Genomic DNA, 17,543 nt, shown 5'->3' on the forward strand with positions numbered 1-17,543 from the left:
AGGTCTTAAGCATGCTTTGTTTTACACTGGTTTGTGTGAAAAGTGAAATGATGAGAATATTTTCCTCTAGCTTTCTCTGGAGTCCCTCTAATTTCTGCTGACATGTTCATTAAAAACGTGAAAAAGGCGGCTCTTGCTAAATCTTGATTTGAACCTTTTGCGAAGGTCTCCGGTTTTGTTTCCTTCCCCTGTTTGCTACCAGGATGTTTGTATCTAAATGGTTTTCCTGCCTGACTCACCCAACAAAGTTGGTGGCCAGCATTCAGATCTTTGTAGCTTTTTCTAGAGGGGCAAATTCAGGCCACTGAGTGCATCTAGAAACACGGAGCAGGAGGGGCTGCTGAGACCTGGCAGCTTGCTCTGTCTGACTGGAGAATTTGTAAAGTTCACGTATCAAAGGTCCTTGGTGATTTGGGCTTTCAGACTAAAAGGTCAAGAAAGTGCTTCGTGATCTTCAGAAATAAAATTCTAACCAGGCAAAAAAAAGACAATCCTCTCCCCCCAATCCTGTTTGTTTATGAGATGAAAAAATAAGTTGGCATTTGTTTCATCTGAGAGCTCTGATGTGGCCTGCTTATATTCAGCATAGCTAGATAATACTGTTAATTCTGCTTTTACACTGTTAAATTTTGTAAGATATCCTTTCCTCAGTTCCTCTCCATCTTCTTGTCCTATTGCCAAATCCAAGAGCATCTGAATTTTGCTCACGAGCAGTAACGTTGCAAATACTGGATTGTGATCTTAGCAGAGAAATCAGATGAGGAGGTGGGGAGAAGCTCTCTGCACAATGTTTCACCCGTACAGATACATGGGAGTGAAGCAACTTTTGGAAAGGTCACACAGGGAACTGAGAGGACAGTACAACGTTATGGGTGCTTGGCTTTGGACACCGAAGAATTTCATTTGCTTTGAAAATTGTCTCTGCACTGCTGGTTGTGTTCAGAGGCAAAATTCCACTCTAGCCAGACACCTTGCAGTAAAGGCCACAGGAGATTTTCAGCATTTAGGTAATTAAAATTATCGTAGATTACTCAAGCAAATTGTCAAGAAGCAGGTCGTGGAATCATAGCATCATTAAGGCTGGAAAAGCCCTCCAGGATCATCTGGTCCAGCCACCCCCTACCACCAGGATTACCCACTAAACCATGTCCCTAGGTACGTGTCCTGGGACCATGTCAGGTCCTTCCTGGCTTTGTGGATAAACTGAGCTGTTAACTCCTACAAAAGGCAGTGTAACAATTTGTTTATTTCAGAGGAAACTCCTTTTTTGCACTAGTTTAAGGAAGAAGTGCATGGAAAGGAACTACTTATTGTGAGCAGGCCTAGTAGATAACAAAAGCTTAGCAGGATAAATGCAAGCAGCAGAACTGCGAGTTGTAATTGATCCTTGAAATGGGACGGAATGGATTCCCGTACAATTCCTCCATGAAGTCTTTAAGATCTGAATGTGTCTGGAGAGGCAGCATGTTTTATTAATTTCCTTTAGAAGTTCTGGGTTAGCATCTTATGTTGCATTTGGAAAGAGAAATTACAAAACTAAAGCAGAAAAATCACTGGTGACTGTTAAAATGAATTATGTAATTAGTAATGATATGTCCTGTGCCCTGTCTGGTTTTAATTTTGCTTCCAAACTAAAAATCCAGTGAATCTTGTTTTCATGGAAGGAAACAGATGCCTGGGCAATTTAGAACAGATGCAAGGTTAATGTAGAGGTACCTCTACCAGTATCAGTGGTCACTGTCAATACAAAACCCTAGTCTCTTTGTTTAAAAAAAAAAAAAGGGACCAAAAAAAAAAGGTGCTGACTCTTGTCAGCGTCTGTGGTTTTCTAATCATGTTTTCCTATTTTCTTTAAAGTTTCTTCCAACCCCAACAGCAGAAATGCCCACTGTAGTGGATAATGTAAAATTGTTACAGCATTTGCTATGGATCAGAACTAGAAGAGGAGGGGGAAAAAAGTCTTCTAAGCAGAGTTTTTCAGTGCTGTTTTTAATAACACTTTAAAAAGATGGTAAAAAAAAAAAAAAAAAAAAGTATAGTGCTCAAAATCAACTCTGTTTCTTTAGGGAAGTTAAAGCCAGAAGAGTACAAAAATGAGGAACCACTTACATAAGTCATAATTTCATTTATGCTTGCTCTGCTTTTTCTAATTCCATTTTGAGGACAAAGAAAACTCGGTACTCTGCTAGTTGATGTTAATTTTGTGTTCTTTTCTTTTATTGCTATACCGGCAGTAACATCAGCACCTTTATTTAAAGAGCAATACTTCTGAACTAACAAAATCCAGGGGTAGAACTTACACCTTCGAGCTGCCGCGTGCCACTGTGCTGGTTTGCTTTTCCTCTCTTCGCTCGGAGACTGGGCTGGGAGTTGGGATGCAGATCCCGCTGTCGCTACCCAAGCCCCAGCCTCCCGGCAGCCCCGTAAGGCACAGTGGAGGGTTTTTTGTGGTTTCCTTCTTAGTGGAAGTTGTTGACTTCATTACGATGGCATTTGATTTCCATTGCACCAGTTACCGTTTCCCCTTACCACCTTGTCCTGCCTGTGTGATGCCCTGCGCCCTCTTCCCCCAGTGCTTGGTGGTTGGGCTGCCTGAGTGACTGTTACTTGGTTTGTTCTGTGAGCGAGCAGAAATAGCAAATAAACCCAAACCACCCCTTTTCACCTGCTGTGCTCCCCGCCTGTAGGAATACTCGTTATTGTATGCAAGTGTGTGTGTGTGTGTGTCTGCCGAGAGCCGGGTGTTGGGTGGGTGGGGTCGGTAAAGCCGTGGTTTATTCCAGCAGAGATGTTTTCTGACCTGACGTCTTTAAGCTAGCCTTTAAAAATACGAGATGTAAATATTATGAGAGTGCTAAACCCTACTAATACTCACCTGGTATCTAACAAGCTTCCACTTTGCACTTAAAGGTTCGTTAAGCGCCAAGCTGTCTTTTGCTGTAGAAGCAGTAAACGCAGGTGCTGTGCTAGTCTCCACCGTAACGGATGTGTTTTCTTTTGCTGACTCACCAGCAGACACAGTCTTTGTATATTCACAAAGAACTCATGAAGAGGACTTTAGGGACACCCACGTGTGCCATTGAGGCTAGGGAATATGTTGTAAGTCCGCGTATGGTGTGATCAGCCCATACCGTCGCTGCACAGTCGCTAACCCCACTTACAACGCCGCTAGAGTGTGCTTTGGAAATGTGCTTTGTCAAAGATAAATGGCAAACTGCAATCTTGGTGAGAGGCAAGTTGCAGCTTACTGTGTTGTGTGCAGGAAGATTTGTCTGCTAGTCCTGGAAATGCTGAAATTGGCAGAATTAAAGCAGCCGGACCTGTGAAATTCAGACTACAGTGGGAACAGCTTTAAGTGTGCGTGGCTGTAAAAGAAATAACTAAAAAAAAATAAATTGGTTAAGCTTGTAGGCTTACCCAACCTGCTTTTACAACTCAGTTGTTCTGGGTAAAAAGAACTACAGGTGGGTTCCATGCGTTTATTCTGAATTATTTTATGAGTGCAGTCTGGAGCAGCAGGAGCCAACCCCTGATTCACAGCAGTGCGGTGACACGTTCTTTACCTTGGTAGAGTGCTCTGAAAAGCTTTCTGAAGCTTCCCCGAGCTCTCTCTAATGATGATAGTTCATGGAATCGGTACTTGTGACCTCTAAATCTGATACCCAGATAAAGCATTGTATAGGGCAGATTGCTACAGGAGCACTAAAAAAAGAAAATTTCCTCTAGGAAGTGCAGTGCTTTATTTCAACCCTGTTTTTTGTAAGTGAGGTTAGTGTCTGTGACTGTCCAATAACACATGGACTTGCTGGCTTTCATGCTCTCATGTGTTATTGAAGCTTGTGGCTCTTAGGCTCTTCATCTTTTCCCTGCAAGACTAAGCTAGACGTGGTTTAAATTGACAACTTGAAACAGATTTGTGTATTTTCTAGCAATGCAATTTATTTGATCGTTTGGAGGGAAAAATGCTCCGGTTCTTCCAGGAGCTGTAAGCGAGTTTCTAGCTCTGAAAACCCAACTGAGTGGGCAAAAGAATTACTTAGTGAATGTTTAATGCAGATTTATTTTGTCTGCTTATATTTGCTTATAGCAATTGAATCGCTGTCATGTAAAATCACCAATGCATTTCAAAAATGGAAAACAGACTATGACTTATTTCAGCATTTCACTGTTTTCAGTCCATGAGCTGCTTTGTTATTTGTACTGGTTGTAACAAGCCCCGATGTGGTCTTTTTGGAAATGCTTTTAATAAGTTCTCTATTTTTGTCATACTTAACAGTGTACGAATTTGGCATACAGTGTCTGTAATCACTTTCAAATTTGCTGAATGCACAGCGAAAGACTAGTCTTGATGCAGATGGTTCCTCGCAGTAGCGTAGTGCCTTTAGAGTGAGTAGTGTGTAGAAACTAGCGCATGTAGCCTACATTTGTGCCTTTGATAGAGCGCTTCATAGGTAAATATTTCTTCCGCACCATAAGTCTTGTCTGTATCTCTATGTACGAGGATCTCAGTTTGTGCTGATCACGTCTATGCTAAAGTTCACAGGAACGCTAAAGCAATTACGCAAACCAAAGCTGCCTCCGCTGAATTTCTTCAGCAACACGTTGTAGCTCATTTTCTCTTCTTCTGTGATTTATTCTCTCAAACGGATTAGTTGTGTTTGGTTTTTCAGTGGCCTCTTAGCTAAGAGAGTAAATTTCTTCACTGCACTGTGAGTGTCAAGTGTTTACGTACTAGAAGAATGAACTTCAGAGGGAAGTTTAACTGCTGCATTGTCAGTTCAAAGGGAAGATTTCACTATTTATTTTAAGACCGTATATTTTCTTTGAATGGTTGGTATATATCACTGTATAAATTCTAACTAGTGATAATTATTCTATTTGAAAATCCTGTATTTGCTAGGCATGCTGTCAAAAACACCACAGATGTAGAGCTACCTTTATCTTAAATCTGCTAAAAAAATACAAAATAAAAAATGGAGCATCTGATTCTGAGAGCACCATACCTGGGAGCTCTCAGTGGTAATAATTACAGAGAACTCTTGAAAAGAACATGCAGAAGTCTGACGATATGCTCATCACCTAGAGCAAGAGGCGTTTCCCTGTTTTCACTTTTCAGCTGTCTTTAACATACAGCACACACATTTATGCACTTCAGTTTGTTGCATGGATTGAGCATTTCACGACTGTCCCCAGAGATCTGGCAGCGCAGTCACAGTGCAGGTTACTGGAAGAGGAGGCTGGATGCAGGTTTGATTTTCCCTTTAAAATCTGGGTTTGTATCTTGAATAGCAGTCAGCTTGTGCTCCTTGGCATGGAGCAGAAAGGCGCTGTGACACTGAGGCTCCCTATCTCTTGGAAAACGTCACGAATAGCAGCTGTCATAACATCTTGCAACACTGGAAGAGGGCTTTGGTAATTTTGGTGGTCGCCTGCCCAAGCACATTTGTCCACCTGTCAGTTTGAGGCCCTGCAGCACTGTTGAGAGCTGGACGTGTAAGTGATGTAGGACAGAGGCGAGCTGTGCTGCTGTGAAGGCTTTTTAAGCATGTACACTTCACTTTTTGCAGTCTCTTTTCTTTCCCAGAGTAAGTAAAAGATAACGTTTTGGCTCTGTACCAGGAAACGTGTTAACCTTTGAAAAATTAGATCATGTAAATCATTTAAGGGGCTTGAATAATGTCGGACTGGGCTGTCATTGAATCGATTTGGTATAAAGAGAAGGGATTCTTTTTTTTCCTTGTTCTTGGTCCTGACCTTGTCTGACCGTGTGGCCAAAATAAATTTGAGATGATGAGTGTCTGTGTTTGAATTGTTCAAGAACATGAAATGGCTTAAGAGACTGCCTGGATGGCGCTGTCCCCAGTAAATAGGGATATTTGGCCACGGGCCTGCGAGCGAGGCTCTGGCTCCTGGCAGTGCCTGGAGATGGCACCGTGCAGCAGGAGGCTGAGCAATAGCACCGTGCCTCTTCATGGCATTTTGGCCAGGCGTCATCATCCCCTTCTCTTGCATAAAGCAGCTGATGCTTGTGACTGCGTTTCAACATTTTTGATCTAAAGCGACTTGCATACATTTGCAAGCTCAGAGGGCTTTTTCCACTTCAAAGTTGTTGCATTAATGAGAGAATCGCTGTGGTAGCTGCTGTAAATGAGCCAGGCCAGGGCAGATTTTCACCTGCAGTACTGAAGCACACACGCAGAGGTACAACAAACACTTCCATCCCTGCTCCTGGCGGGGAAATGGCAGCTGGCTGGTAATGCTGGGCCCTCTTGTGAACTTTTGCACAGATCTGTTAGCGTTACCCATTTTGCGTTCCAACAGCAAGGGGAGTATGTGTCATTGTATTGTAACGTCAGCCTGGAAAAGTTCCTCTTCTACTGATGCACTGTTGTTTTTTCTCTTTTTCCCCCCACCCTGTATCTCTCCAATTTTTACATGAAGCTTTCTCTCAAGCTGGTAAGCACATTTACAGCATGCCTGTCCTGTGTTTTAATCACAATTTTCTGTGTGTGTTAATGTGCACTGTGCCACATGTGACATGACACTGAAATTGTTAAATTTGTTTCTTCTTTGTGTTTGCTTTTTTTTTTTGATGTTTATCAGATAACTCTGAATACACAGGTCTGGAGTCTAATAGAGGTGATCGGAACTCAGTCTTTCTAATAAGTTGCTAAAAAAAAATTAACTCTAATATCTAGTTTAGCTTTTATTTTTGTAATCTAGGGCTACGAAAATGTAGAAAAACAGTATCAAGTAATTCTGCTACTGTATAAGTATAAATTAAAACATTAAAAGAAATAAAGGTGTCTATATTTGGACCCTTTTCAGAGAGAAATGCATGCATTTTGTTTAACTGTAACATAGCTGCAAAGTTTACTTTCCGTGTCCAGGTATTACTGGAAATCTGCATCACCGCCTACATTTTACAGCCCTATGTAGTCCTTCCGAATAACTAATAATGATATTAATTACAGTTCTGTAAACCTTAACCAACAAGGTTAACTCAGTCTGATTTGAACTTGCAAATTATGTGTACAAATCCTAAATTCTATCTCGGATGCAGCTGCGAAGGTTGCTTGAACTACGGTAAGCTAATGTTACTGGGTTGGAAAGGGAACGGGTGAACCTCATGGGGAAAGCAAATTGGGTGCTCAGCTTTACATTCAAGGTACTGTACTGCTTGAGATATTCCACGCCTTGATGTTCCTGATAGCTTGTGGAGATTCCTTTGCCTTTGATGATCCCAGTCACAAGGGGAATGCGACTGGTTTGCTGACCCACTTGGTGCAAGCATGCCGGAGCCACAAATGACTGGTTGCAATTTCAGGGAGCTTCCGAGGATCCCCAGTAGCTCCTGAACTGCATTAGCTTCAAAGTTTTCTTGTTCCTCACCAGTCAGTGCCTTTAGGTGCACTCTGCCTCTTCCTCCTCTCCTCCCTGCATACACCTTGTTCATGGATGCATCATTTTGGACCTGTTCTGTTCGTAGCAGCTTATTCTGAGGAAAGGGCTGTGCGCTGAGAGCTGCCTGCTGTAGCTCTGGTATGTCTCCAGAGGTTTCAAGCCCTGCTGCTGCACTGTGCACCACAGCGACTCGCTTTGGCTTCACTGCAGTATTGCTTCCCTGAAGACCTGTGGTAGGCCTGAGGGATGATGGAGATCCCTAGCTTACTTGCAAACCACCTTCTTTTGGCTGTTGCCATCCGCTGGCCTATTAGCCCAAAGAGTTTATACCAAGAATTTCCATTTGTTGTTTTCCTGGCCACAAAGTCAGTGTGATGTGTAGCTGAGCCAAGCCTTAGTGAGTAGGAACACATCCTCCCCAAACAAATGCCTGACCTGGCCTTTCCCCAAGAACTACACAAACCAAAAAGATGTGCGTTTCTAGAAAACACAGGCAGTGCTTACTACTAAAGAGATAGCCCAGGCGTCTTTTGCTTGAGAGCATGAAATGTGCCCGGCATGTGCAAAAATTGCTTCTTGACTCTTTTCTGCTAGAAGAGGATCTGTAGCTTCTGTTCTGGTGGGAAGTTACCAAGCACGGAATCAAGTCTCAGTGAGTTCACCTGCTCTCAGGCATGCGTTTCCACGTGACACTAGTGCTTTGGTCTGAAGCATTGTCAGCACAGATACGGAATTTAGCCCAGCCTGGAGCTTTCGAGTAAGGTTGAAGCAAAGAATCAAAAATAAAAAAAGCTTTTCCAAATTGGTTTGACTAAATCTAGTATAACGGGGGATATTTTCAAGCATCTCGGTGTCTTCTGGATAGAATTGAGTAGAACACCTTAAAAACATTTCTTTTAACTACTCATTTATGAAGCTATATCCAGATGCTTTGCCTTAAAAACATATGCATGGCTTTAGTGTGCAGATAAACTGTTTTAATATATTTTACAGTTAACGTGACGGGGGGGGTTACTATGAAGCAAAATGCTATCAACATTAAAGAACTAATTAAAGTACAGCTTTCCTGTACCATGAGCAGCCAGTAATGCGAGCAGTAATTCGGAACTGCAAGGACTGCAAATGACACAAGTTTTAGAATGAGTCTGGCTTATTTAGTTGTTTCCCTCATTTATTTTAAATTTGCTTTCCCATTGTATCATAAAATGGAATTTTAGGAGTTTGTTACACAGAAGATCAGGCTTTGATTTAGCTGCATGTGCTGTCTTGTACTGAACATTTCATTAGGCTCTGCTCTGCTTTCTTGCAATTACTAGAGCAGAAGAGGAGGAGATTAGCTCTCTGTAGTGCTCCATCCCTCTGACACCTGCATGCTTTCTTTATCGATGGCATGTCCTGTGAACGCAGAAGAGAGTGCCCTGTCTCAGAGGGCACACTCAGTGCAGAGCCAAAGGGGTCTAATGGGCAGCTTTTGTGGCCAAGTGTCCACTAAATCACTTTCCTCTCAGAGAAACATTTGGCATTTGAGTAAAACTAATGTTGTAACTTCGCTCACCAGCTTTCAGTAAGCTCCTGAGCTATTGAATTGCATTACTCAGCTTTGTGGTTTTTCCCCTTCTGTCTCGCACATGCCAGTATTCCCTCTTAGAAATGGCATGTGGAATGTGCAGAAACCAAGACAAGAAAAACCTTTACAAATTGTAGATTACATGAAAGTAACTCATTCTTTGACAATGCAGCTAATTATCATTGAAATGTGTTTGTTGTAGCTCACCCAAACTTTCCTCCTTGCCTTCTTAAAAGCCAAAAACTGTTGGTACTTTGAAAATACTGAGGGCACATTTTATGGAAAGTCTACCTGCAATATCACATTGGGACAATCAAGAATAGCCATAGCAGTCTGAGGGCAGAAAAGGGGGGTTTAAAGTAGAATCACACAAAGGGAACCACTGTGGTCTTCCATTTTTTTCCTTGAGTTATGACTTCAATCTATTTGAAGTGGCTTTGATAAAATTCCTGATTGCTATGCCAATAGAAGTAAGAAAGGAAATACTGAGGCTTGGACATGAAACGTGGATTCCAGACAGTGTGCAACGTGCTCTTAAATTGTATAACCCCAGATTAAGTGCTTCTGTTGCCTTCCTGTGTTCAGGAGAGTCCTGACATAAGTTAAGCACATTGGACCAACCCTCAGACTTCGTAGAGCAAGCCAGCAATTAGTAGTGGGCACAAGAAGCATGACTGTGACACAGGAGTAGAAGCTAGCGACTGCTTGAAAGGGTTGCTGTCTGTAGAAGAGTAGGGAAAGACAGGGATAGCAAACTTTCCATTAGACTGGAACTCTGTTAAAATCTGCTATTAAATGTGGATAAAAATGGGTTTTCAGCTTTGCCATTGAATTCTGGCATTCTTTAGTTGCTGATCACCAATAGCCATTTGGTAGGAAAGTGGGACGAGGTCCAGGGATTAGTAGTTAGGCACTCAGATTCCTAGCCATTTAGGGACTGATAAGTTCTAGTACAAGCAATTACAATGCTTCAGACCATTCATTGTGTTTTTTTCACAGATTTTTGTGAGATACTGTCAAAATGCAATCCTGAAATGATTCTTTTAGATCCTGATTTTTTCTTTTTTCCCCCATTCCACTCTGCAGGGAGCTGGGCCAGAAGACTTCAGCAATCTCCCACCTGAGCAAAGAAGAAAGAAGCTTCAGCAGAAAGTCGATGAACTAAACAAAGACATTCAGAAGGAAATGGATCAAAGGTAAGCCAACGCCCCCCAATGAAAAATGAAATAGGTGGTCTTATACAGCAGACCTGAAACAACTGAAAAGTAAGAGCAAGGTTCTAGGGTTTTCTAAGGTGCTATTCCAAGAAAAGGCACGGAGGTTACATATTGAGAAAAATGGGAATTAGATATGCGATAACTGCAAACAATTTTTCCTTCTTTGTGGAGATTCTGTCTTGGCTCTTTGCAGCAGAGTAGTAGCAGTTTAGTCACGACCTAGACAAAGATCAGTGTTAGATACACAATTTTGTAGACAGTTTTTGGCTGATGTGATCTGGTACTGGGGGTGGGTGATGGCTGTGTGGTTTCTGTTTTGTTTGTTTGTTTATTTTAGGTAAGTACAGGGTGTAAGTACATTCTCAATCAGGAGCACAATCAGACCTCTCAGCACTTAGCAGGTCAGCTATAAACACATGATGGGCAAAGGTGGGCATGGGTAGATCCCAACAAAAGAGGCTTTTATGAGCGTGATAACATCGTCAGAAGTGCAGATTGATTGGTCTGCTACTCTGTCTGTAGCATACATTTCCTGGAAGCAGAAAAGATGAGTCCTGTGCTTTTGTGGATGTTTTCTCTACAAGGCTTTGTTTATCATTGTGGTTGAGAACAAGACCATTTTAGTTACACACTTTTTATTGATTCTGGCAGCTTGTATTTGTTGCTTCCAGTGATTGCTGGTATTCTGGCTCCTGCAGTTGCATTAAAGATTCAGCATGCTCTGTTTGTAGGAGACAAATTTTTTCTTCTCTGAATGATTTTAAGACTCAGCCTCACTGGTATTAGTCCATCCCAAAATACTGCTTCGCATTTGCGAAGATATGCCTACATTTTCTGCTATTTTGCTTTGAAGATCCTATTTATGTTGGTTTGGTAACCCAGACTCTTTCTTTTACATTTTATATCATGAAAGAGAAAGGAAGACTGCACATGGTTATATTACTTCCATAGCATTTTTCCCTCTGTGATAACTTAACATTTGTTTCTGTATGTACTTTCCTTTCTGCTCTGTATTGATTCTGAGGTAACCCAATATTAAAACCTGATATGAAATCAGAGCAGAATGAAGCGATTTTAAAATGAAGATAGTAAACAATTGAGGAAGTAGCACCAGCAGTTAAGCAAGAGTTAAAAAATTAAAATCATCATGACTCATAGGTTTGCAATATTGTCCCTTAGGGCTTCAACCACAGAGCAGTCCCGCTTCCTTGCCACCCACTCTTTTTCTCATTTTCTCTACACACAAAGCAAAAGCAGGCACAGGATTGCAATTGTCAAGAGTTCGGTGGGAAACTCTAAAATATAAAGAGTGTTAACTTGAGTCGTGGGACTGACATTAACCTTTCTCCCCCCAAGTAATGCCTAGAGAAAAGCTGAATAGCTGTGCCAGTAATACAGGAAATTGGCTCGTAAGTCAGCCATCTCTCAGCTCTGAAACGTTCATCATGCAGATAACTTTTTTCCTTAAGTTCAGCTTCAGCTTGCCTCACGTCAAAGGCAGCACATTGCTGTCAGTGAAAGCTCCGCAGGCTTCCCTAAGGGATCTCATGCATGTACTACATTCATGTTGGTAAATTCATCATAGTAGGCCCTAAAATTAACAACTCTGAAACCCAAGGCATTTGGCATCTGGCTTGATATGAAACACAGCCCCCAGAAACAGTCTAGTAAAAATAATGTATAACTTAACAGGATGCAGGGTCGCATTATGTGGCCTAAGGTCCATCTGTTGCTATGCTGTGACACATGCAAACCATCTGGATTTCGCTTCATTTTAAGCAGTGTGAAATAAATATCTTACAAATGATTTGCATTGCAAAGGACAAAATCCAACAAGCAAGGTAGGAATTCCTGGTTATCACTCCGTTTTTGTTATTAATACATCCATCTCCAGCTCTTCGTCCTAGCTTCTCAATTGGATTTCAGCCTGTGATGGAGGAGAATGATGCAATTGTTTGTCGTACCCCGTCGAGATTGCCACCCCACCCTTTGGGCTGACAAGTGGAAGTCATAGTACTAAGTAAAACAGTGTGTCAGGCTAAAAGTCAATACCAAATTCATTCTTTTGCCTTGCAAAAGGCAATTATCCAAGCGTCCAGTCACATCTCTGCTGAGGTTCTTCATGTGGGCCACATGGAGCTCGAGTCATTTGGTCTCAATGCAGTGTGTGCTTGTAGCAGTGCAGTACATCTGTGTGGTCAAACGGTTCTCTGGTGATGTTCCAGCTGCCAGCCTTGCTCATGTAAAAAAACCCTGTGCTGGTTGTAGAGGAAGAAGCTCCTTCTAATGTAAGAACTGAAGAGTTAGGCTTGTGGACAGTGCCTCTCATTACCTTGTAGGTAAAGGTGTCACAGACGCTTTTTTTTTTTTTCCTTCCACCTCTGACAATGTGAATTCTTTTGGTGAGTGATTTTGCTGTCACTTTTCGATGGTTGGTTCTATACAAGACAAAAGTCCCTGTCTGGGTGTTCCCCATTACCATTTTAACAGATGAGACTTGAACCACAGAGTAAAGAAAAGGCAGTCTATTATCCTTTTGCTTTCCCTCATTTAGAGAAAGAGATTTGCCCCCAGGTGCACTAGCATTTATATGCATTGTTTTTCTTCTCTTTCAGAGATGCCTTAACGAAAATGAAAGATGTGTATATCAAGAACCCACAGATGGGAGATCCAGCAAGTGTGGACCACAGATTAGCAGAACTCGGACAGAACATTGAAAAGCTACGATTAGAAGTTCAGAAATTTGAGGTATGGGAAGACATACAAGAGTAAATGTACATTAGTGATGCTGGTCTAAGTGAATACGCCTTGCTTCAGTGGAAAGTAGCTCAGCACATGCTCGATTCTAAGCAGGTGCTTCAGTGCATTTCTAGATAGAGATGTATTGAAGCATTTTCTCCCTATGTATGGGGAAGTGCTACTTAAGCACTTAAGTTAATTGAGATCTTTCAGCCTATTTGTGTAACATAAATATGTACCATCTCTTATGATTGTCAGCCAACTTGCATGCTCTTTAATTTGCCACAGAAAACGAGCTATGCTAAGTAGAGAATAAGAGAAACTGTAGCACTCTCTGGACTGCTCAGAGGGGTTTGGATGCTTATTTAATTAAATAATCTGAAGCATCATGTTACAGATGTCTGTGGAAAATCAGAGGAACGTAAATGTGAAGCACTGTTTAAAGTCTTAACAGCAAGACAGAAGCCATCAGAAGAAATACATTTTAAGGAACAGTCTGCCATTAACAGAAGGCTTCTTAGAGATGCAAAATCTCAAGAGTATGAGAAATATTTAGAATATAAGAAGCAATTATAAGTGTATCCCATTATAATTACACCGGAAGGATTATGGGACTGAGGAAAGGTTTCACTCTCTAAGTTAGGCTATGAACATAAAAAGATATAAAGCTCGTTAATTTTAGATGTTTCTTGCAGTCGTTGGCTTTACTATCCATTGCTTGCTTAGCCATTTGAAAATCACTGGCTCTTTTTTTCTCCCCAGATTACTCCTCTTGCATTCAGCAGTCACTAAGACTGCTGCGTGTCTGATGTTATTGAGACTACTTAAACTGCCACATATCTTCGTACTTTATTGTGACGAGAGCAGCAGCATGTCCAAACAGCTATTAACTGCTCCTCTTAACTCGATGTTTTCAGCACCCAGCGTCACAAAAGAATCAAGTTTTCAGTAAGCGTGTTTTGTGGCAAGACCATGAGTTTTAATAAATGTTGAACATACAGAATCTATTTATACCCAACAACTGCAACTCAAAAGAAAACTTTTAAATATTTACAATCTGGTTTTAGTTCCGTAGTCTGAATGTCAAACATAACAAAGCAAAGTAAAAACAACATATGTCCCCCTGCAAGTCTAAGCACCGGGGATGTGTGAGACCGCTGCTTTTCCTTCGCAGGGCTGGCTGGCCGAGGTGGAGGGCAGGCTGCCCATGCGGACTGAACAAGCCCGACGGCAGAGCGGGCTGTATGAAGCCCAGAACACCTCAGCAGTAAACAGCTGCGCACAGGACCGGGAGAGGTACAGTATCTGTACAGAGCTGACTTGTTTGGAATGACATTAAACCTGATTTCCTGAGCTTCTTAAACAGGGAAGCTGTTGCTCTGCAGCGTTCAGAAGTTTATTCGATGAGCAGACAAAAGGCAGGCACTCGGTGAAGGGAGTCTTGCTCACTCTTTTTAGCATATAGAAGATTCCAACTCGAACAGCTGCTTTTCTAAGTATGATGAAATTTATAATAGCCCCAGTGCTCAGTGCTGTGAAGGCAAGTGAGGTGGATATATCTTACAGCTTTTGAAGAGAAAAATGATTAGTCTTACCCATTGTGTTGTGACAGCTGCTAGTGGTAGCAGCCTGTCCTGAGCACGCTTTGGAATTGCTGAGTGGCTCCTGCTTGAGTTGCTCACCTTGCCTTAAGCATCTGGTAAACAAGCCATCCTCTTTGCTCCCGAGGCTGGTTGCTATAGTTGCTCTGTATTTTCCTCTCTTGAGCAGCCCAGATGGCAGTTACACAGAAGAGCAAAGTCAGGAGACTGAGATGAAAGTACCTGCAACGGATTTTGATGATGAATTTGATGATGAAGAACCACTACCAACCATAGGAACATGTAAAGCGCTCTATACGTTTGAAGGTATTACTCAGCTTTTACTCTTGTTTTGCTTACTGTTTTGTTTGGTTCCTATGACAAGTGGGAAACATCCGTTTAACCCCTTCAGCACTTAAGTAGGCAAAGAAAGGCTGAGTGAGGCTTTGGTGTGATTCTGTTTTGCAGAGGCATCAGAACAATGATTTCCTTTGCATTTTGCAGGGCCTCAGCAAGGAAAAAAAATATCTAGAACTGTGCATCTTATAGTGCCAGGGAGAAATAGGAAATAAAACATTATCTATTTAAGGCATTTCCTTCCCTCAGTGTGCTTTATCCCATACTTACTGAAGGTCTCCATGAGATTTTTTTGACTGGGATTGCTTGCTGGGAGGTAAGCTCTAATCATATTATCACAGGAGCACTATACAAACCGCTGGTGGAAAAATCTGTTATGTTACGTGTTTGGGAGTTCTGCGAGGAGAAATTTGTGTAAGGGTAGCATTATTTAGGATTATGATACTCATTTGAAGAAAGATCTTAGTGGTATGTACATTGCCCTGTAATTTTAGGCTGCCTGTGGTAAGTAAACGCTCTGGCCTGTGATCACTGCTTTCCAATAGAGCAGTTGTAAAAGCTGGACATTAGCTACACGAAATTTTGTGAGGCTCATGGGTGCTTTTTCTCTGTTGGTGGCAATAGCATTTCCTATGGCAACCCTGATGTTAGGATCACATTTCTCTGGTTCTTTGAACGTGCTCTCTTGGCTCCAGAATCATATATTCTTGTTCATGCTGCAGTGACACAAAAAGGTGTCAGCACCCTGCCCCTACACGCCATAAGCATCCCCTACTCCATCTATTAATCCTCATTGCACAGGGTAGCCTAAAATCCATGTTACTGTGTCTTTCAGGTCAGAATGAAGGAACAATTTCTGTAGCAGAAGGAGAAATGCTCTATGTAATAGAAGAAGACAAAGGTGATGGGTGGACGCGAATCCGAAGGAATGAAGATGAGGAGGGCTACGTCCCCACGTCGTATGTTGAAGTCTATTTGGACAAAAATGCCAAAGGTGCTATGACTTATATTTAATACCATTATTATTATTACTTTATTTGCTTTCACAGAGATACCCAACCCTGCAACTGCTCTGCGTTGCAGAGAGGGCCTTTTAAAAGTCTGTACAATGCCACAAAGTGCATTATTTTGTACGTGGACTAATACCGTGTGCTGTACGCAAAACATGCTTTTTATTGATCAGAGGAGGATAGTGTGGTAGAGGGAAAATGCAGCCTTTCCTAGTAGGTGCTTATTCAACTGTCACTGCCATTGCACGCGCAACTTAGTGCAGGAAACAGCCGTTTGGAATGATTATTGGCTTTCCTTAGATATCCAGGGGGCATCTCAGAGGTATTCACAAGTCAATTGTTCCAAACTGGTTCAGTGAACCGTTACATAGGAAATATTTAGCTGCTGTTTTGTATCTCAGTCTTGTAGCTTTTCAGAGCTTAATGAGTTCTGGGGACCTTTTGAATTGAAAGCTGTTCATCATTTAGTTAGCCTCCTTGGAAGAGGAAGGAGAGATCTTGCCAGGTGTCTACACGGCACTGTGTCATCCTTAAATCATTGACATTAAGGAAGATCCTCTATTCTTTTCCATCTTGATACATTTCAGAAAATGGTCTTTTGGATGTATTTGCTATTTCAGATGAAATACGGTTATTTCAGATGACCCATAAGAAATGGCTTCATCTTTTGCTCACACACAATCAATGGAGGCATGCTGAGTTTAGACTGAGGTATCTTCTGCTTCCTTTTTTGCTCTTGACTCCTCACAAATAGATGTTTTGTGTAAGCAAGCAGAGCAGACAGGGAAATACTGGCTAGAACACATGCTAACATGTAAACGCCTGGTAATATAATACACAAATTATTTTAATCCTGTTCCAAAACAGGACATTTGTTCCAAAACAGTTATTTTTTTAGTCATTTAACCCTTCAGATTATTGTGTGTCCTAGCCCTTGAAGTTCTGGGTGTGAAGCAAGCTGCCTCATCCAATTTAAAAGAAAGTTGAACCATTCTTACAGGGGTTTGCAGACAGTTGGGAGAGAGTAGAGCTCTCTCTGTAAACAAGCACTATAACTTGATTAGTTCGCTGTTCCTGGATTCAGTATTAAACAGCGCAGTGCCTTGTCTGCTGCAGATGAATGTCGGGGGTCTTGTATTTTGCCATCATACAGTAGTTTTGTTTGTGTTGGCAAATACAGAGTCAGTTGAGATGCAAAAGAGCGCAGAAAGCTTAGCGCCCCTCTGTCTGCTTTTGTTAACCTTTGAAAGACGGCTGTGGATCGTACGTTTTCCTTCATGTTCAGAACAAGACAGCACAGAATGAGAGGCCCCTTCTTATAATTCCGTGTTTTCTCCTTTGGAGATTGACTGCTCTGTGTATGGCAGTAGTTGAAAGCCACATGATTATTTTGCTGGAGAAATTTGCTTTCAGCAGAGTAGGCTGCTTGAAACAGCTAAGCTAGTATGGCATTTAAATCTGTCCCAAGGAACAAGCATGGCTCTCCTGCCCAAGATACGTGGTGTGGTTCACATCAGAGGGCAGGTACAGCAAATCACCTACTTATGAGCAGAGCAGTGGGTTGGATAGGAAATGAAACAAAGCATCTCTCTGGGTAGGGTGACAAATTCTGGCACAGTCCTGTTAACTGGAGCAGTGAAACTTTTCTTTAACTTACTCTCCTGAAAAA

General features: G+C 41.8%; 1 protein-coding gene and 1 long non-coding RNA gene across 19 annotated transcripts in view; one reads left to right on the top strand and one right to left on the bottom strand.

Moving 5' to 3' along the window:
• Positions 1 to 17,543, top strand: part of FNBP1 (formin binding protein 1) — a 92,378-nt gene that overhangs the window by 72,368 nt on the left and 2,467 nt on the right. For 3 of the 18 annotated variants that reach the window (XM_068656474.1, XM_068656480.1, XM_068656485.1), the window contains 6 exons: positions 6,442 to 6,456; positions 10,058 to 10,167; positions 12,804 to 12,936; positions 14,102 to 14,223; positions 14,695 to 14,834; positions 15,700 to 15,858. In XM_068656474.1, the coding sequence (XP_068512575.1) occupies positions 6,442 to 6,456; positions 10,058 to 10,167; positions 12,804 to 12,936; positions 14,102 to 14,223; positions 14,695 to 14,834; positions 15,700 to 15,858 (679 nt within the window). Of the gene's footprint in view, positions 1 to 3,012; positions 3,100 to 6,441; positions 6,457 to 6,603; positions 6,640 to 10,057; positions 10,168 to 12,803; positions 12,937 to 14,101; positions 14,224 to 14,694; positions 14,835 to 15,699; positions 17,107 to 17,543 lie in introns of those variants that run through there. The other 15 variants (XM_068656476.1, XM_068656482.1, XM_068656486.1 and 12 more) reach the window with 9 other exon arrangements.
• On the bottom strand, positions 6,735 to 14,745 carry LOC137842471 (uncharacterized). The gene is made up of 2 exons (XR_011089076.1): positions 14,610 to 14,745; positions 6,735 to 14,459 (listed from the first exon to the last, which is right to left on the bottom strand). It is a non-coding gene; the product is annotated as an uncharacterized lncRNA (long non-coding RNA).

Source organism: Anas acuta, chromosome 20 (genome assembly GCF_963932015.1).
Source record: "Anas acuta chromosome 20, bAnaAcu1.1, whole genome shotgun sequence".
Taxonomy (NCBI): domain Eukaryota; kingdom Metazoa; phylum Chordata; class Aves; order Anseriformes; family Anatidae; genus Anas; species Anas acuta.